Here is a 20908-nt window from a genome sequence, read left to right as displayed (position 1 = left end):
AAAAAAAAAAAAAATCTGCTTTTACACAAGTTGCGAAGGCATAGAGTGGGAGTCCGCAAACATGCCCTATTGAGAGTTAGACAGGAAACACTTCAGTGTCTGGGAGTCACAGATTCCTCTATAGCATATTCTTCGTAGTCAGTGCTACAGTCCACTAAAAAAGGCAAACACGCTTGGAAAAATAGCCAGTGAAATCCAAAGCTGGTGTTTTGAGGAAATGCTATGACCCTCTAATACAGTTCCTCATGTTGAGTTAATACTTCATAACTGTAGTTTTGCTATTAATATGAATTGTAATGTAAATATCTACTTTCAGATGGTGGTAGGCAACCCCTAAGGTGTCGAAGCCCACAGGTTGAGAATCACTGCTCTGGCCAAACTGATCAGAGGGGAAAAAAACCAAGGAGCACATCTCAGGTGTGGAATGAGGAAATATCTCCACAGACAATGAAAGAAAAAAACAAGGGCACCTTAGGAACAATGTTTGCTCAATTGAAAGAACTGAAAGCCGGCAGATCCCATGACAGATAGAAAGTAACAAAGCTCACTCAAGAAGATACAGCAAGACCAGAAGTGTGGCTCAGTGGTGAAGTTGCCTAGGTGCAGGATCCACGTTCAGCCCCTGAAAGGAAGGAGGAAGAGGATAGAAGGAGGAAGCTGCCACCACCAGAACCATTCTTCATCTCTTTTAAAGAAATCCCTGTGTCATAGTCTCTCCCAAACCCCCCCCCCCAAAAAAAAAAAAAAAAAAAACAACTCAAAATCTAGGCAATTTCACTAGTGAACTCTATCAACACTTAGGAGGTACAGCCTTCCTTAAGATGATTTTCTCAGATGTTGGGCCCATCAACAAAACACTGGCACCACAGGACTATGTGTTATTGGCCGATGGATCAATGAAACAGAAAAGAAGGTCCACAGAAAATATCAACTATTGGCAAAGAACCAAGGCAATGCAAGGAATATACATATATATACTGCATTACATCATAAGTTTACATAAACATATAATTTTTGAGACAGGATCCCACTATGTATCCTCTGGATACCCACTATGTGACCTCTGGAACTCAGGCCTGTCTCTGCCATCCTGTTGCTAAGAATAAAGACTGTACCGCCACATCCAGCTTCTCTCTGCCACCCCCGCCTTTTATATGTGTGTGAACATATATATATATTATATATATATTTTGTGAGTATGTGCTTGTAGCAGAGGACACCTTGTGGAAGCTGGTGCTCTCCTTCCTTGTGGGACTCTGGGATCAAACCCCAGGTAGGCAACCTTGGTGCCTTTCCATGCCGGGCTACCTCATCACCAGAATGCATATTATTTTCAACAATAATAGTGGAACAAATTGATGGTTGGTGCAAAATAATGAGCGCCAATGCTTATCTGATACATGTACAAAAAATACCTCAAACACAGGCCTAAATGTAAGTTAAATCAATAATACTAGAATAAAATACAAGAGAAATTATCATTCCCCTACGGTTTAAATTTCATTAAATTCAAAGCAGTTGCTTGGTTATGGTAGCGCATGCCTGTAATTCCAGCATTTGTGAGGCAGGAAGCTAGCCTGGGTTTCGTAGAGACCCTACCTCTAAAAGCCAAAAAAAAAAAAAAAAAAAAAAAAAATACATCGCTGAAATATTCAGGGCTGGCTTCCTAAGAGAGGGCGTGCCCACGGATGTCGCATTAAAAGACGTGTTTCCAGTAGATGAACTCAAAACACTTCCCAAATGCAATGGATCCACCACCTCCTCCTCTCCTGCCTTCCCTTTAAGAAGCCAGCCATGACATCACCTTACGGACGCCGCGCAGCCTACCTTGGCAACGCCCGGCAGTCCTTCCGGGCAGCCTCGATTGGCTGGCCTGCTCCTCGAGGCCCCGCCCCCTCCCCCAGCAAGGCACCCCGGCGCCCGCCGTCAATCAGGTCAGCTGGCAGCTGTGATTGGCCGCGGGGTCGGGCTCGCGTAGGCCGCGCACTGGGGGAGGGGTGTGCCGCGGCGTCTGGAGTCGCGTCCGTCCTGGTCCTCCCGCGCGCCCGGTAGCCCGCCGGTCCTCCTGCAGCCCGCCTGCTGGGCTGGGCCGGCTCGGCCGGGCCATGGAGTCCTACGACATCATCGCCAACCAGCCCGTGGTCATCGACAATGTGAGGCCGGGCACCTGGGGGGAGGGAGGGCTGTGATCGGCCCAGGGGTCACAGGCGGCGGCGCCCAGTGTCCCGCGCCGGTGGGGCCAGTGCCCACTCGCTGCTCCAGGAGGGCCAGGGGTGGAGGCCTCGGGGAGTTGCGGGACAGCCGGACACAGCCAGACGGTCCTTGGTGCTCTAGGCCGGGGGACGCGTCTGCCTGGGGTGGAAATGGTGGGCAAGTTCCCCGGCCCTTTGCTTGGTGGTCAGCTCTGGCCGCCTGATGGAGGTCGGCTCTCAGTTGACCTTTTGCACGTTGCTGGCCTTATCGCTTGGAGGGCCCGGTGATCTTTACAACACTTCCCAGGGGGCTGCACTCAGCGGCAAACACGGCATGTTAATTTCTGCCAGCCACCACATGGTGGCCTCTGCCTCTTTCCCCCCCCCCCCCACACACACACTTTAAATGATTGTTTCGGAGAGTGCAGGGCCACTTTGCCCAGGACAGAGCAGTAGCGGTTTGGGGGTAGTTGTTTGCAAGCCTGAAAGGAAAGAGGTCCCCTTTCAGGGGCTTTGTCTTCCAGAGCCTGGGTTCTGCTTGCCTTCAGCTGCCCTAGGAGATGTCTACCCTCGGAGGCCTTGGCTACCTGGGGTTTATGCCCAGAGCTGCTGCTTCTGGTGTGTAGGCCTTGGAGTTTTTGACAGTGACACACTTGTGCTCTTTCTGGGAGCTGACTCTTTCCCACGTGACCCCCTGATGGAGTTCCTTTGTGGCTGACTTTTTTTGGAGCATGCATGTGGGCTCCCTTAAGTCATAGCTTGTTTGTTGGGGAGGCTAGGCCTGGACTTGGTGATGTGCCTGCGGCAGCCCTTACAGTGAACATCAGGCTACTTCCCTTCCTGGTGACAACAAGCTCATGAGCTCAGAGGCACCTGCCTGGCCCCCTTGGGCTTGGAGCTCCTCTCCAGTAACTTGGATTTGTTTATTTGTGCTCTGCACACCCAGAGGGTTGTGATAGAGATTGGTGGGCAAAGGGTATGAGAAGGTGTTGCCTTTGCTGAGTGGAAGGTCTGCCAGGCTCTTGTGGAAAGCCTCAGTCCAGCTTCCAGGCTGGAACAGGGTCAGGGACAGGCTCTCCTCATACTACCCAGGGAAGGTACTTGAGAAAGATGCCGGCCTCCCCACACACCAAGTGGTCTCCCCGGTCTGGTATGTGGTCTGTTTCTGCTGGTGAAGATAGGCCCCTCTGACTACAGTGACCCTGAGAGGGGCCACCTAGCTCTTTTGGGAGTGTAGCTATATTCCCCCATAGGAACTAGCCACAGCACTTACAGAGGAGGATGTGTGTGATGGTTTCTCTCCCCTTGCTGATGCCCTTCTGGTGCGGGTAATCCTGTTGATAACCCCCAACCACTAGATGACCCTAGGAGCTCCTCTCCTCTTCCCCCTTGAGTTCCCAGGACAGGAAATGCAGCATCCCACCTACACTGGAGCTGCTGGTACTTGTAAATGGTCTTGTTCTCTAGGTTGGGTCTCTGGCTTCCTTCCTGCCCAGCCCTGGTGGGGCTGCCAGCCCTCTCCACTTGGGGACACTGACTTCATCTGGAGTCGATAGCAGGGACTAAACATTGCTTTTCCTTGCAGGGTTCAGGGGTGATCAAGGCTGGCTTTGCAGGAGACCAGATTCCTAAGTACTGTTTCCCAAACTAGTAAGTGTCGCTGGGGCAGCAGCCTTCCCTGCCCGCCTCCCTTACTTGCTTTTGGGAAGCACGTGGGCCCTGTGGTCTCACTGTTTCCTTCTCTAAGGGCAAGTGCCCCCTCTCCCTCTCCTGTAAGAGGAAACAGATTGGTGGAGTGGAGCGCTGAGGGAAGAAAGCTGGGTTCCTCTTCGGAGCCTCCTCTTACCTTTGTCTCTGGCTGAGAGGAGGAGAAGCAGCCAGCATTGCCCTGGGGATGGGGTGTGGTGATGGCTGCACCAGGAATAAAAGGGACCTCTCTCCAGGGAAAGAGCCAGCTTCCCACAGAGAGTAGGGGAGGACACACAGCCACCCCTTCTTCCCTGGAAAGGTTTTTCTGGTTATTATCGGGTTTGGGTGAACCTCTAGCCTCCAGAAAACTAAGCATACATTCTGAGCTGTACCTCCGAGCTCCCAGAGATGTTTTCGTCAGGGCTTGTTTGTTTAGCATCTAGGAACTGTTCCTGTCTAGCCCTCTCCACACATCCCAAGGTAGTGCCAGTGGTGACAGGAATACCAGGGTGGCACTGTCCTCGAGCCTGGGCCCTGTCTGCCCACCGGGAAGGTTCCCTCTGGAGCCTGGAGCACCTGTCAGCTTGAAGGATCTGTCAGTGGCCTACAGATAGCCTGAAGTCTCCTGGCGTGGCTTTAAGAATTACAGGCCTGTCTGGGGACAAGCCATCCCAGGAGTACTGAGGCCTTCAGCTTTCCGTCCAGAACTCTGGGTGGGTGTCGGGGAAGGCTGTTGGCGGTACGTGGGGAAATGTGGGTCACGATTTGGAATGGCAGCTCATCAGAAGCGTGCTTGCCAAGAACTGAATCTCTATTCTGGAAGCCCTGGCACTAGGGAGGGACAGTGGCCACTGTGAGAGGGATGCGCAAGAAAGCCACAACACAGTCTAGGGCTGCCCTCTGCCTCTCAGCAGACACGAGGGTGGGCTCGGCCAGTGTGGCTACAGAGCCAGGCCACGAAGGGGTCCTTTCCATTCACACTCAGCCCTCCCTGGGGAGAGGCTCATTTCTTCAAACCCGGACTGCTTGTGTTTCTAAGACCCATCCATGCTGCTGTTCCAATTCCCATGGGTCTAGGCTTTGACCTTTGCCCTGGGCCATTTTCCAGTTCTCAGAACAGTCATCCTCTAAAGTTCTGTGATGGGACTGCAGTTTTCCTGGACACAGACATGCACCTGCCCAGCTCACTGACCTTCTGTGTCCTTGCAGTGTGGGGCGGCCAAAGCACATGCGGGTTATGGCAGGAGCCCTGGAGGGAGACCTGTTCATTGGACCGAAAGCAGAGGTAACTGTCCCTAAGCCCAGTCCCCCAGTCGCAGGAGAGCTGGGATTTCCTCTCCACTTCAGTTGTTTGGTGCTGTGTGTGTGGCAAGGCAGCCTCATGTGAGATGCAGACGAAGCGGGACACTCCTCAGGAAGGTGGTTGGGAAACTACAGGAGAAAGACCTGATTAAGCCTGTGGCCACAGCACTTAGGATGGGTAGAGACCAGAGGATCAGAAGTTCAGAGTCATCTTCAGCTACCCCGGAAAGTGATTTAAGAATTAGAATCACCTAGATTTGATGGACCTGATACCTGCTTTGAGGAGGGCTGAGGCCATTTCTTACTCTGGCTAGGCTGGCCTACCTGGGTACTCTAAACATAACTTTTATTCACCCGAAGTAACTGTTGTCTTGGAGGCTCACTGCCTCCATCTGCTAACCTAGGCCTAGTCCTGGAAGCCTCTAGCCTCCATACAATCTAAAGTAGGTGTAGAATGTTTTCAGCCTCTGGGACTCACTGGTAAATAAGCTGACACTTTCTAGCTCTTTCTGAACTCTGGATCAAGTCAGCTGTTCTGGCTCAAATGCCTCTCCAAGCTGACTGATTGAAACTGGCTCCTCTCAGCTTCTGACTGAATTGCTGTGGTTGGCCTCAAACTAACTACAAATTTGTTCTATTTTCTGGCTCCTTCTCATCCTCTGGCTTATTCTTTCTTCATCTGTGTCTTGCTTGTTGTCTCTTGCAACCTGTAAAACTGTCCCAGTAAAACTGCTTCCTCTTTCTTTCCCTCTGCTCTGCTCTCTCTTAAGTCGTCTCTCTTTCCTTTGCTGTTTTGTTTTGTTTTGTTTTGTGAGAGTTGAACATATCCTATTCTGTGAAGTCTTTCTCTCAGTCATCACTTTGTCTGCCCCTCAATTAGATATCACTTTCAAACATGGCTGCTTTCTTCTTCAAACTAACTGTACCTACACTGTTTGGGATTGAAGGTGTGTACTGAGGGCATGTCTGTATTCCAGCCAGGGGGACTAAAGGTATGCTGGATTGAAATTCCTCTATGGGGGACTGCACAGCCAGATCAGACTCTGTATAGAGAAGCCTATATAGGGTGTGAAAGAAGAGCCAATCCAGCATGGGCAGGCGTCAGGTCGCCACCTGGGGAATAAAGGCACAGTCCTGGGAAAGGTCCTGGGAAAGGGAGGCCTGAGTAGACAGGAAGATGAGAGGCCCTGGGAGATAAGTACCAGCCACTGTTGTGAGAGAGGCTAAGTGTTCCCTAGAGGGACATCCGGGAGCAGGTGGAGGTGGCACGTCCTGGGGAGACAGGTGAGGACCGATTGGAGAACAGGGCCAGAGGCCAGAGCTGCAGCTGTTCTCTAGAGGAACACTGGCTGGGGGACGCTGATCTGTGCAGGAGACACTGGAGAGAGCCAGTGAGTGGGTTAAGGGGAGGGACTGTGGGGTGGGCATGCTTCGGGGTAGTTGTAAACAGAGGCTCTTTATGAGGCCCCAGTGAGAAATCAGACTAGGATGCTACCAAAGTTCCCCCGGGGGAATCAGAGGCTAGTGTAGAAGCAAGGGAAGCCCACAGCCTAGTTCACTCTTCAGTTAGCCTTCCCCAGTCTGTATGCGCTAGCACTTGCAGACCCTGAGACTATATGCAGTTGGGACACACCTGCCTGTCGGCGGCTGGGGGGTGCACCCCTCTGCTAAGGGACCCCCAGCAGGCCTGCTCGAAAGGTTTCTTGCAATCAGGTACAGCTGACCTGATGAAAATGGCTCCTCTTTTGCTTGGATTTTTGCACTCTACCCCTCCCTTTAGCTCTTAGAGTCTATGCAATGCATAAGCGCGCGCGAGTGTGTGCACACACACACACATCCTTCAGCAATGTTCCCTGAGCCTTGGAGGGGTAATTTGATACCAGGCTATATTCCACCTTCAGCCGAGTACCAAGCCCTCATAGCACCTTGACCATCTCTCCGTGTCTATAGTCTTGGTGGCATTCCTTCTGCAAAACACAAGTAAGAACAGTGGGGGCAAGGGGGAACACAAAGACATCCAGTGGAAGCCGACAGCAGTAGGAACCTAAGGACATAAACACATATTTGGAACATCACATTCATTTAACAAAATAATTGCAGTTGTTTCCTTGTTAAGGCCTGTGACTTTTCCATCCATGGAGCATTTCTGTCTGAACTCACAGTACCAGATATAAATTCCTGTCTGTGGATCAGGCCTTAAGTCTAATCAGAAAGTTGGTTGTATCCATAATAATTAATGCCATTATTTCACTAGTTGGCACACCTGGCCAACTAGTGACACTTCCATAATTTTCCCAGCAGCTTTCATAGCACCTTCCATTGCTATAAGTCTAACCAGTGGAGGGGACCACGTCATTGAGTCAGAAAAGGAACTCAAGCAGGGCAGGAGCTAATGTAGAGGCCATGGGGGAGTGCTGCTTACTGACTGCATCTCATGGCTTGCTCAGCCTGCTTTCTTCTAGAACCCAGGACCACCAACGCAGGGTGGCCTCACGGGCCATAGGCTGTGCCCTCCTCCATCAATCACTAGTTAAAAAAACGCCTTACAGTTGGGTCTTATGGAGGCATTTTCTCAGTTGATGCTCTCTCCTTTCAGAGGACTCTAGCTGTGTCGAGCTAGAACAGCCAGCACAGTGGGTGTATGGTCTATGCTTCAGCCAACCACAAAGCCCCCTTGAGCCTGGCCTCGCACCCTCTGGGAACTGGCTTCCTTCCTGTCCGTGCTCCCTAGGTGCACTGTTCAGTCTTTTAGTAGGCTTACAAACCCGCAAAGCACACAGGTTAGCGTTATGTCATCTGTATAATTAAACCTTCCACTGGGGGCGCTCAGGATGACAAGGAAGGTCCTAGGTCACCGTCTCATGGCAGTGTTGTGAGGACAGCCCTAAAGTACTGTGAAAGTCCATTCCAGGCGAGCATCAGTTCTCAGAGATCCGAAGCTGAGGAGATGCCAGCATACAGTATCAGCGAGGACCAGTACAGCCTCAAAAGATCCCACTGGTCCTGTCATTTATCTGGCTTCCTCATCCGGGGGGAGGGGTCACTTATGGATTCCTGCTGCATTTTCCTTTTCTGGGTGAACTCGGTGGGTCTCAAGTGGCTCAGGCTGACCAGACCTAAGGCCAAGGGAACAGATCTGTTAGGGCTGACCACCTCACCATCAGGGCTGTTCTACTGATGCTCTCTTCGTTGACAGTACACACTGGCTCAACCAGATGGCGCCTCTCCTGCCACACCTGGCTGCTGACAGGGCTTCTGTTTGGGTCCCTCTGTACTTCTCTTCCCCAAGAGAAAAATGTACACGTCATGCTCAGGAGAGGAAGTTGCCCAGGTCTGGTCAAACTTAAACCTACTTTGCTGCCCTGCTTTAGCCCATTTCCATTACCTGACACTTGGGGCCTTTGATATTCTTGGGTGCTACCAGGAGCCACAGAACACCTCATTCCAGCATCCATCCAAGCCCAATTAGTTTTTTGGATTGTTTTTTGTTGTTGTTTTTGTGAGGGGTGGGGGCATGGTGTGTTGGGCTGCTAGGATGCACTTTCTTTTTACTCAGGTAATTAATTTTATTCCTTCTCAAGTCTCTGATGGGGTTGAAGACCAGATAGTCATAGTTTTGCAATTAGCTTAGTTGCTTAGAAATTAAGAGAGATGTTCTACATCTAGATAGATGTGCTTAGGTGATAGATATAAACTATAAAAATAACTTAGGTACAAAACCTTACACCCTCATAGATGGGATATTTTCAAGGTTGCCAAATACATTTAAATTAGACATTATGTATAGTAATCTTGCTTGTTTGTTTTTACAATTGTTTCATAATTATTCTTTTTTTATACATTTTTTAACTTTTATTAATTATACTTTATTTTGTATCCCCCATCATAATTATTCTTACTGTATAAAAATGGCCTTTTTATTTAGACAGAAAAGGGGGATTGTTGGGGCTTGGTCTGATTGTATTTTGATGCTAATTACTAGCCCTCAAGATCTGGTTACTGCCCAGATACACCTATCCTTGTTATGAAAACCTAAGACATTATTCCTGATGGGTTGATTAAAGGCCTAAAACCTGGACAGGGCGGAATGGGGTAGGTATGACTAAGGTTCCCAGGCTTTGTGTTCAGGAGAATCATGGGAAAGAGAGAGAGATAGATGAGAAAAGAGAAGGAAGGAGGATACCACGATGGGTTAGTATGGAGAAGAAACCACATGGGCTGGGAGGAAGGACTCCAGTAATGTGGAAAGGGCCAGATGAAGAATTCAAGCAAGTATTTATAAGATTATGGATGGAAGGTAGTCCAGATAACGATGGTTAGGGCAGATGGGATTGGATGGGGGTTGGGAGGTAGATGGTGAGGATATTGAGACATTATAGGTAAAATATCTTCCTGGCCCAAGGTAAATAAGGCAGTTATAAAATCTAACAGGTATCATGTCTTACTGTGATAGCAGGTTAAATAATACCACCACAATAATTATAGGGCTAATAATAAACATTATATAGCCCAGCATCCATTTTAGTTACTACATCAGGGAAGGTTGAAACAGGCTTTGTCTTTTGCCTGTCTGTCTGTCTGTCTCTTTCTCATTAAAGGTGTGTTCCGCCACACCAGGCCACATAGTTCATATCTCAGCCTATGGCTTCCTGTCACCCTGTGCATGGTCCTCACCTGCATGTGTCGCTCCTGCCTCATTAGGGAAGTGGCTGTTGGGCTCTCTACCCCCTCCCAGAAGCTTCCTCCACAAGCAGCTGGCATAGTGGGCCATGAACGTCACTAAAGCTGCACCCCTGTTTCATTGTCAACCTCCTTGTGAACAGGCAACAGCATCTTGGCTGGCCTAGTGACTAGAGTGGCACACGGCACCTCTCCAGTCTTCAACCATCACGCGCACTAACCCAGGGCTTCCCTCCGGCTCCAAGTCCTAGTATCTCAGGAAGGGCTTTTCAACATAGGTCTGAGTTGTACGAACCTTTTGTTCGCACACGTCTAAGAAAAAGCAAGCCAGCACCACTCTCTTTTTTCCACCTTTCTTTCTAAATCCAAGACTAACATGGAGGGCTCCACCCTGCGTCCCTTACCCTGTCATGCGTCCTTCACACAGACAGGTTCTCTGGGCTGCAGGGCCTGGCCACTGCAGCTGTTACTACAAGGAGGGGCACTCTAACATACTGCCTGGGAAACTGGCCTGCAGAAGCCACACCTTCAGTGTGGCCTTAGCTGCTTGTTTCAACATCTGGACTAGGAGCAGTGCCATTGCTTTTCCCAAACTCATCTTTGTTTTTCTCATATCCTGCTGACTACCAAATACGCTGGGAGGATTCCTTCCCAAGGAAGGCCCCTGCCGTCAAACCAAAGTACAATCCCATCAGTGTACCCCGGGGAAACAGTGAGTGTGGGTGAGCAGCTCCTTAGAGGAGCACCTGGGAAGTCTTCACCCACTGTGAGTAACGGAGTTCTCCCCTCAGCCTTCATGAGCCAATGCACTCTGGCACCTGTCAGGGTCCTCGGGCACATACAGTTAGGACAGAAGTACATACAAATGACAGGAATCTTAGGTGAGGGCCCCATGACCCTCCACACTCAGTCGGCAGAGCTGCTTGTGGTGGTTTCTTGCCAGCAGGCACAGCTGAGCTGATGAAAATGGCTGCTGTCTTGCTCAGGAAACTGTTCAGTAAGGCATGTTGCCATTTTCCTGGTTCTCAGCGTGTTGGGGCCAGCTGAGCTCTGGGAGCCTCTGGACCGAGCAGGGAGAAGCCCAGCAGGCAGAGGGAGGAGGCCACCTCCCGGTGTGGAACAGCTGCTCCATGAAGGCCGGGTTCCATGTCTGGCTTTCTCCCTGTCCTCCAGGAGCACCGGGGGCTACTGACCATCCGCTACCCCATGGAGCATGGGGTGGTGCGGGACTGGAATGACATGGAGCGCATCTGGCAGTACGTGTACTCCAAGGACCAGCTGCAGACCTTCTCAGAGGAGGTAGGGCCTCCCTGACACTCCCGCTTTCCCGACAGTCCTTTCCCACGGCCTGTCTGCATATAGATAGGACCTCTGTTCTCCATGTGGGCGTGGGCGCATGTGTGTATGGGGGCGGAGTGAGCACGGGCTCGTGTGCCTGTCAGTAATAGGCAAAATTTTTCAGGGCTTGATGTTTGGAGCTGCTTCGGATGGAGTCCTCAGGAGGGACGGGCAGCTGTACACTGGTGCTTTTAGCCCCTGAAAGCTCTGGCAGGGCCTAGATTGACTTCCTCATCTCTCCTAGCACCCAGTTCTCCTAACGGAGGCCCCACTGAACCCCAGTAAGAACCGAGAGAAGGCGGCAGAGGTGTTCTTCGAGACCTTCAATGTCCCTGCACTGTTTATCTCCATGCAGGCCGTGCTCAGCCTGTGAGTGCCCTCAGTCCTGATGTCCCAGGAGGCACGGCCCCCCATCCCCTCCAGGCCTGTTTCTGGACTAGTACAAAATAATACCCCAGGGTCCCCTGCAGGGTGGAGGGAGGACCTCTCACCCCAGTGGCTGAAGTAAAAGACACTGACCTGGTGGCAGGTACGCAACAGGACGCACAACAGGAGTGGTTTTGGACTCGGGGGACGGGGTCACTCATGCTGTCCCCATCTATGAGGGCTTTGCCATGCCACACTCCATCATGCGGGTAGACATTGCGGGCCGTGACGTCTCTCGGTATCTGAGGCTGCTACTGCGCAAGGAGGGGGCTGACTTCCACACCTCGGCTGAGTTTGAGGTTGTCCGGACCATCAAAGAGGTGACAGAGAGCATGGGCATGTGGGCACGGCTGGGGCCGGGGAGGCCAAGATACAAAAAGTGAGCTCTGGCTCCAAGTGTCCCTGCGACAGCCTACCTAAGTGTGTGCCCTGCCCATACAGCGGGCCTGCTACCTGTCCATCAACCCACAAAAGGACGAGGCTCTGGAGACAGAGAAGGTGCAGTACACCCTTCCAGACGGCAGCACGCTTGATGTAAGTGGCCAGGCCTGATTGGAGGGTGGTGGCCAACACTGACCTAGGGGAAAGGACTGGCTTCTCTGGAGAACCCATGCCTTGGCCGTCTTCACAGGTGGGGCCTGCACGCTTCCGGGCCCCCGAGCTGCTGTTCCAGCCAGACCTGGTGGGGGACGAGAGTGAGGGGCTCCATGAAGTGCTGGCCTTCGCCATCCACAAGTCTGACATGGACCTTCGCCGGACGCTCTTCTCCAACATCGTGCTTTCGGGGGGCTCAACACTATTTAAAGGTACTGCTGGGAAGATGGGGGCAAGACTGACAGCCCGTGGTGGCCAGCACCTCAGGTCACTCTCTGGAACCAGCAGTGTGGAAGAAAGAGGCCCAATGAAGTCTTCCTTAGTTTGTGACTTTGCAGTGAGACTCAGTGCAGGGTCTTCAGGGAGGACACGGGGTGAGGTGGAGATGCCGTGGCCTTAGATACAGCCCGTGTCAGTCTCTGAGCGAGCTGTACATACTACAGCCAGAGTGCTGCATCATGCCATCCTACCCCAGTCCTAGGAGGCTAGAAAAGGGGCAGCAGCAGTTAGGATCTAAAGGCCACCGTGGCGACGAGGCTGACTGTGGTCCAGGCTAGGCTGTCCTTGTATCCACAGGCTTTGGAGACAGGCTGCTAAGTGAGGTGAAGAAGCTTGCCCCGAAGGACGTCAAGATCAAGGTGAGACCGAAACCTCTGGGGCGGGGATGCCGGGTGGTGCTGACCTTCAGGGAGGTGAGGCCCCTTGAACCCTTTTCCCACTCTCCACTCTGCCCTACCATCTATGCCCTCACTGCCTGGGGTGTAAAGTACCTGGGCACAGGTACTTAGAAAACCATGCCCTCCTTCTAGATCTCAGCTCCTCAGGAACGGCTGTACTCCACATGGATCGGGTGAGATGGGGCTCAGGCAGAAGGGCGTCAGGGGAGGCTGGCTGGGGGAAACGATGGTGTCTTTCCCAAGTGAAAGGATGGGACTTCTGAGGACCCAGGGGTGGCAGCTGGCCCAGCCCACAGGTACGAAAGAATAGTCTCTCCATCCTGACAGCGGCTCCATCCTCGCCTCCCTGGACACCTTCAAGAAGATGTGGGTATCCAAAAAGGAATATGAAGAAGACGGTTCCCGTGCGATTCATCGCAAAACCTTCTAATGCCCAAGGAAGGTGGACATACTGGGAGAGAGGGAGGAAAGGGGAGCCAGAGCCCTTGACCCCTTTTGGTCTGGGTTCATGTTCTAGGCTTAGGGTCCCCTGCATGCCCTGACCCCGGCGCAGGTGGTGCAGTCGTGCTCACCTGTAGCCCTTCCCTCCCCCTGTGCTCAACACACACACACACACACACACACACACACACACACACACACACACAGTAATGTCTAGCTGCATGGATGACAGTCCCAAGCTGGAGCATAGAAGTTGAACCCAACACTGAGTTGGTGTGGATGACCCTCTGGGCAGAGCCACTGGCCTATGGTTCCGTGCTCCAGCCTTGAAGTTCCAAGACCAGACACTCGAGTGCTCCCTTTGCTCTAAGAGGCTCTCCATGGGGCTTGAGCCCCTGGTGTGGCTGAAGGGAGGGAGGGCAGCGGGAGCAGTGAGGGCAGTGGGGTGGTGAGGCACGTTGCTGTGTTTCGTGCCACCTCCTCTTTCTGGCCTGACAGGGCTGCCTAGACCCTTACACACCCAGTCCTGCTGGGTAAATGTCCTAGAGAGGACTGGCTGGGGAACAGTCCTCCATTCCCAATGAGGGAGTGTGGCCCAGGGTCAGAGCATCAGAGCCATGGGCAGCCACAGCTGGTGGCTTGCCCCACTCCCTTTCAAAGCGCTATAATGATCTGCTTTTCCCTCGGTGCCCTGGACAGGAAGGGGTTAATGATCTTTATTTGCTGAGGAAAAGCCACTTAATCAGGACTTAGGCCCAAAGGGTAGGTGGGTCCTCAACCTCCCTCAAGAAAGGTCTTCACTGGGACCAGGGTCCCACCTCCCTCTTCAGATCTGAACAGTAATTTAACACAGTTGCCTGAAAAATAATTCGTTTTATGAATCATTATAGTAATAATTATGGACAAAGCCCACTGTGTGGCTCTGATTCTTGTGGCTCTGTGTGCTCTCATTTGCTCACCCATCTCTGGGGATGCTGAGAGAAAGGACCAGAGGAAACTCAGCATGACACTGGCATAGCTCAGGAGCTTGAGGCCTTCCATGGTTGGCAGGGCAACAGGACAAACTAGAGCTGCCTCCGTACCCTCTTGCTGTGACCTGCTAGGGGAGGCAGAGCCAGGCTGCTTTCCCTGCATGCTCCTGGACAGGGCTGCTGGGTGGGCCTCACATCTCACATGTCATGTTGGGGGCACCTCCACAGGCCTGCAGGGATGGTGCGGGTGCCAGCAGTGATGCAGGCTTGTCAGCTTAGGGCAGGATGAGAAGGGAGGGCCAGCCCGGGAATGGACTAGTCTGAGGGAAGCAGCAGAACAGTCTTCAGGAGTGCTGCAGGCAGCGGGAGCCCAGCAAGTAGGGAGTCTGCATGCACCACGGAGAACAGGATCCGGCTTTGCCCCCTCAGAGCATTCAGCTTAGAGGATAGACAGCAGCCATTTTGGAGCAGCACTGGGCAGACACCTGAACCCACAGGTGGGCTCGCTGGCTCCTAGGAGCGCCGGTCAATTGGTGGGTAGGGAGAGTCCTTTGATAGTGAGGCAGGAAGGCAGGGAGAGTCGGCAAGGAAGGGTAAATTGGTCTGTGGCACAGAGACATAAACCAAAGAGGTTGGCTGGGCTAGCATGTGGAAGGCCTGGAGAAGGATGTTCACTGTGTGCTACGTGACAAGTTTTTACCAGAACAGTGACCCAGAACCAAGGGTTGGAAGCTTTAGGCCAAAGTACTGACGAGGATGTGTACAGGGGACTCTGTGTGGCCGTGTGGTCACAGCAGAGCATCAGCTTACACAGAAACCTTTGCTGAGGGGCCCTGCAAACCAGGGTCCTGCTGGCACCCTGGCTCCTAGTCACCTGTGTTTAGAGCCTTACTGCTGAGCTCCTCATACACCCCACACTTTGTCGGTCTCCTGCAGTACCTTTGCTACCCATCTTTTCCCACTAGGGCCACCCCTAGCCTAGCTCATGACCCTGCTCCAATCTGCCCACCCAGTATGTTTTTGCTCATAATCTACTGTGCTCGGGTAACCACCTCAAACCTGTAATGAGTTATAAGCCATACAATAAAATATTCATGAGTCCTTACTGATATGAGTAAATACAGCCATGGGGGAGGAACAGCAGCCCTCTGTTCTGCAGAGTTCAGTTCATGTACACCCCCACTTCCTGGGAGCCCCAGCACGGCATTAGGTCTAGTATACCGACCTATGTCCTGTGCTGCCTGTCAGCTAAGGAGTGACCCCTTAGATCTGCCACATCTCCTTAAGACAAAGCCCTCCATGGCCCCAGTCATCTCTGGCAGTGATGGTCTGGTAAGAGCTAGTCTGCTGTAACGGAAAAGAGCATCAGCTGGAAAAGAGCATCAGCTGAGGAAGCAGCTAGACTAAGCCTTGCCTCTGAGTTACAGGTACAAACTGGTTTTGCTCTGCTAATGCTGATAGAAACACTTGTCTGTGTGCGAGAAAGCACCAGGTCTGAGTGCATGGGTTTTCTACCTCTGTCTGCTGGGAGGGCCTAGAATTAGTGGCACCCCAGAAACAATGAGCACAGTGTCCAGGCCTGTGGCTTCTCGGCGCTAACCTTCAGTTATACAAGACACACCTATGTCTTGTGTTGTAAAGAGCTCAAGTGACTTACTTAGGCAACACATGGCACAACTTGAAGCAACCCCAGTGCTCCAGTCTGTGATGTCATAAGCCGCACAATAAAATTTTTGTGAGTCCTTAGTGATGTGATTGAGTAAGGGCTGGGGGAGATGGCTCAGTTGAGAACCCTCCCCTAAAGTTGTTGGGGTAACTCAGGGACTCTCGCTACAGTGTGCTGCTTGCTTCTGGCTGCCCCCAGTACTTGAAGGGAAGACCTTATTGCTGAGGATATTCACACATTGGTCACAGGGCATGTGAAAAGCAACCTGAACTGACCGGGAAGCTTCCTGCTGGCTAGCTCTTGGCACTGGAAGCTACTATGCAGTCTGCTGCAGCAGAGTTAACAGTCTTAGCTGGCAGTGGACTGAAAGGCCTGGCCTGGCAGGAAGTGCCCATGGGTGTGATCGTGACAAAGTGTGGGGAGTAACCACACTATGATCGAGGAAACACGTGCCTGGGTGCAGCAAATCCAACAAGAACCTACGGCCGGGAAGCTCACTGGCCGGGGTAAAGGCAGCGTCAAGCTCCCTTTAAATTCCCCTCTATCCATAGGTTAGTGTGGTGCTCGGACCTTAGCAGGGAAGTGGTTTGTACAGAGGGTGATGGTTAACAAACTCACAAGTGGTCAGCATGCAGAGACAAGTGATGTAGAGTGCTCAGCTACAAATGAAACTTCTGTGCTACTCCCCCTTCCCAAGACTCAGCTACTGTCGTGGAAGACAGTTTGTAAGAGCCACATTTGGAAAGGACTGGAAACGGTCTTAACAGCTGTGGCAGGGCCAGTGCGGTTGGGAACTCACCACAGCTCTGCTGTCTGTGTGAGATGAAAGCAGTCAACAACAGTCCAGCATGGAGTGGAAACCATCACCCCACGCCCCTAAACTCAGGGACCTCGGGCAGTTGGTTGCTTCTGGGAGAGAGTGTGTTAAGTTGCTGGTAAGCTGACCATGTTCCAGTAGATGCCTAACACTCAGCAGTATATGAATCGCACAAACTGGAGTCAGGTTATTAAAGTTTAAAAACCTCCGACAAGGTCAGAAGAGTAAGACAGGAACTGCCCCAGACATCACAGTGGAAGGACATGTGAATGGACCCTCTTGCCAGAAAACACATTGAACAGCTGGGTGTGGTGACACATCAGTAATTAGGAGGCGGAGACAGAAAGATCTGCCAGCCTGGTCTCCACGACCCCCCCCCCCCCCACACACACACACACACTCCTAATGAACATTTAGGGAAACCTGATGTCTAAGATTAGGTGCCTGAACTATATAAACTATCTCTCCTGAGGCTGACAGTCACACCAGAGGGATGAGGTCAAGGCTGTAAGATGTACCACAGGAGGGCCTAGAGATATGGTTCAGTGGGTAAGGGCTCATACAAGCCTGATGTCAGAGTCAACCTCCCAAACAGGAGGGCCTAGAGATATGGTTCAGTGGGTAAGGGCTCATACAAGCCTGAACCTCCCAAACAGGAGGGCCTAGAGATACGGTTCAGTGGGCAAGGGCTCATACAAGCCTGCTGTCAGAGTTAACCTCCCAAAACCCACATAATGTAAAGACAGAACCGACCTCACAAAGTTGTCTTCTGACTGACTTTGTGTGTACTGTGGCTCATGTGCCCACAAACACTGCACATGTGTGCGAGCACACAGAATAAAAACAAAAAGCCTCACCAGGTATGGTGGCACATGGCTTTAATCCCAGCACTCAAAGGCAGCCTCAGAGGCTGTTAGATCTCTGAGTTTGAGCCAGCCTGGTCTATGCAGGAGTTCTAGACCAGGCAGAGTAACATGGTGAGATCCTATCTCAAAACAAAAACCCATACACATGTATATAATGGAGCATCAGATTGGCAATTTGCAAGTGGTCCTGGAAATGTTTACTCCTGAACTTACAGATAATTCAATGAAATCTGTATTTTTCCTTGGTGACGGGACAGAACCAGAAGTTAATTAAACCCTCTCTCATTCATGCAGAACACTGCATTTCTCTCTACCTCCTGAGAGGTAGAAGCACCAGGGAACTAAAGCTCTGCTAGCCAAGTCCTACCCCAGAGACTACACTTTAGTGGTACGCTTCAGGTCATTCCAAAGTGCAGCTAAATTAAAGACCTATGGACTAAGGAATTTACTAGTCTGTTTTAGTTTCTTATTGCTGCTATAAAAAGTTAATCAAAAAGGTAGTGACTTGGGGTGTAAATGTTACACACCAGCTCAGCATGGGTCTCACTGGGCTAAAATCAAAGCAGCCGTGGGCCCTCATATCTGGAGGCTAGATCATCACTCTTCCAGGGGCCACTTGCTTTTCTTGGCTCCAGTCCTCTGTCCTCCACTGTAAGTCAGTATCATTAGGTCTCCCCCTGTTCCACTTGGAAAACCCAACAGTCTCCCTATTTATTTTTAAATGATTACTTACTTCCGTGTGCATGTATGCCACAGCACATGCGGAAGGCAGAGACAACTAATGGGAATTGGTTTCCTTCCACCATGAGGATCCCAGAAGTGAACTCAGGTCATCAGGCTGGGCAGCTGGTACCTTTGCCTGCTGAGGCAAGACAGGTGGCCAGCCAGCCAGCTGCCCCTAGTTCTACCATCAGCAACCTCAGTGCCATCCACAATTTTAATTCCTGTTTGCTAGCTGACGTAGTAGTGGTGGAAGTGGTGGAAGTGCTGCTGGAAGCCGAATGCAGCACAAATGAGGCAAACTTGGCGTGAGCTCAGGAAGACTATTGTGTTTGTTAGGCCTGTTAGTCGCGGATACATACAGGTTTTGGGGGGCTAGGATGCAGACGTCTTGAGAGGATTACTGTTCTGCCTACCATGGAGATTTTTCTCTTTGTTGGTTACAACTGCTAATTAGCTCTGCACACATTAAAGCATTTGATCATTTATACGGTGACTATTAACTAGCATGTCTTAATTGTCTTCAACAGTTTACAGTGAGTTAGTAGCCCTAATAAGTTAGGGTTTTATAGTTTTATCCCTCTTAAGTTTGAGCCTTTAAAATCTGAGTTAAAGATCCTTCAGCATCAAAAGAAACCATCAATGCAGTTAACTTTAGTCCATAGGAAACTGGTAGCTTGAGCTGGTTACAGTGTTGCATGCCTATAATCCCAGCACTCGGGAAGCAGAGACAGGTGGATCTCTAGTTCAAAGCCAGCCCAGTCTACAGTGAGTCCAGGTCAGACAAGGCTACACAGAGAAACCCTGTCTCAAAAAACATATCTTTTATAGTGTGCCATTATAGAATATCATAGTATTTTGTATGACTCAGTTTATACAAATAACTAAAGGCTGAGCAAAGACAAAGAAGCTAGACAAATATTACTGTTGTGTCTGGGGCACAGCTGTCAGCTCTCAGATGAAGAACAGAAAAAGGAGAGCAGCGATTCTGATTTGGCAGTGAGAAGCCAGGAGAGCATAGCCTGACTTAATAATCTCGCTTTTTCTATACAGTCTGAAGGAGTGAAAAGTAAAAGTACAGCGCAGGAGGCCACACACAGGAAAGCTCCCCAGAAGCACACGGGGTCTTCAGGGAACAAGTAGTGGGAAATAGCATTTCAAGTGGGTTATCAGAGTGAGATTTAATAGCGATGTGGGATCCCCTTCCCACAGGAAAGGCCTCAAGTGACCAATCAATGCCTGAGCACTTGGAAGCAAAGATCATCACTCACAGCAAAGAGTGGTGGCAAAGCTTAGACTACACCTTCCAAATAGTCGGCAAGATGGGGGGAGGGGTGTGTGTGCTTTCTCCTAGGCTTTCCATCCCAAATTCAAACCCCAAATTATGCATGGTAAACCAGTTTAGTAGATAGTAACCAAAGCCACCCCTGGCAAATTCCAACACAGAATAAAAAGGTCTTTCCATCTTACAGAAATTTGCTTGGAGTTTCACTAACATAAACATGGTGGCTGATTTTGAGCCGCTGCCCTCCTCCGCAGTTTGTTTCTCCAGGAGAATGTCTAAAGAAGAAAAACTCCTCGCACACAAAAACTTTGTAATACTCAAATACCAATACTAAGTTCAAATTATTATTTTTTTTGAGTCAAGGTCTAGGCTGCCCAGGCTCAGGTGACCCTCTCACTCCAGACTCTCAGGTAACGGGGACTCAGGATAGCGCTGTGTCCAGCAGCGTCTCTCTCCTTCAAACATGGTGCACAGACTTTATTTACTGGGACCCATAGACAGGCACAGAGATCACAGAACAGTCCTCAGTGAGGAACAGACTGCACTCATGGCCTACGATGTCCTTCCCAGAAATCTAGATTCAGGGTTAAGAGAGTGGCTCAGGAGCATACAGCCCAGTTATTCAACCATTAACAGGGCAAAAACAAAAACATCAAGATCCAAGCAAGGTTTAAATATTGCCATTCCTTTCATCCTTTAAAATCCCCCCTGCTAGCTGGGCATGGTAGTGCATGCCTTTAGTCCTGATACTGGGGGAGTGGGGGCGGCAGAGGCAGGTGGATCACTGTGAGTTTGAGACCAGCCTTGTCTACAAAGCAAGGCCTGGACAGCAAAAAGGCTACACAGAGAAACCCTGTATCAAAAAACAAAACATAGGGGCTGGAGAGATGGCTCAGAGGTTAAGAGCACTGACTGCTCTTCCAAAGGTTCTGAGTTCAATTCCCAGCAACCACATGGTGGCTCACAACCATCCATAATGATATCTGGTGCCTCTTCTGTCATGCAGGTGTACATGCAGGCGGAAACTCTGTATACATAATAAATAAATGAATCTTAAAAAAAAAAAAAGAACAACAAAAACCCTTAATCTTCTCTGCCTATTTGTAGAAGTTAAATTTGTATATTAAAATTTGTATATTAAATTAAAATAAAAACCTAACAGCTCCATATTGGTCAAGCCAGTATTAAGAGACAGGTGCTCGCAATATAAAAAAGAAATCTATAGACATAAGACCAGCCACCAA

The 20908-nt window shown here is 50.6% G+C and overlaps 1 protein-coding gene across 1 annotated transcript; it reads left to right on the top strand.

Moving 5' to 3' along the window:
* Positions 1-1979: 1979 nt before the first annotated feature.
* Actr1b (actin related protein 1B) lies at positions 1980-15415 on the top strand. The gene is made up of 11 exons (XM_055606895.1): positions 1980-2153; positions 3778-3842; positions 5091-5166; positions 11037-11162; positions 11446-11570; positions 11731-11947; positions 12069-12161; positions 12259-12433; positions 12798-12859; positions 13031-13071; positions 13226-15415. The coding sequence occupies exons 1-11, from the start codon at positions 2106-2108 to the stop codon at positions 13326-13328; spliced, it is 1131 nt and encodes a 376-aa protein (XP_055462870.1). The 5' UTR covers positions 1980-2105; the 3' UTR covers positions 13329-15415.
* The last annotated feature ends 5493 nt before the right edge of the window (positions 15416-20908 follow it).

This window comes from Psammomys obesus, unplaced genomic scaffold, assembly GCF_907164565.1.
Source record: "Psammomys obesus unplaced genomic scaffold, mPsaObe1.curated_primary_1811, whole genome shotgun sequence".
Taxonomy (NCBI): domain Eukaryota; kingdom Metazoa; phylum Chordata; class Mammalia; order Rodentia; family Muridae; genus Psammomys; species Psammomys obesus.
Note: the sequence above shows the minus strand (reverse complement) of the source record. Positions and strands in the feature narration are given on the sequence as shown.

Coding starts and splice junctions, on each gene's coding strand:
- Actr1b (XM_055606895.1), top strand. CDS start 2,106: ATGGAGTCCTACGACATCATCGCCAACCAGCCCGTGGTCATCGACAAT. Junction 2,154..3,777: donor AGCCCGTGGTCATCGACAAT/GTGAGGCCGGGC, acceptor TTTTCCTTGCAG/GGTTCAGGGGTGATCAAGGC. Junction 12,860..13,030: donor CGAAGGACGTCAAGATCAAG/GTGAGACCGAAA, acceptor CCCTCCTTCTAG/ATCTCAGCTCCTCAGGAACG.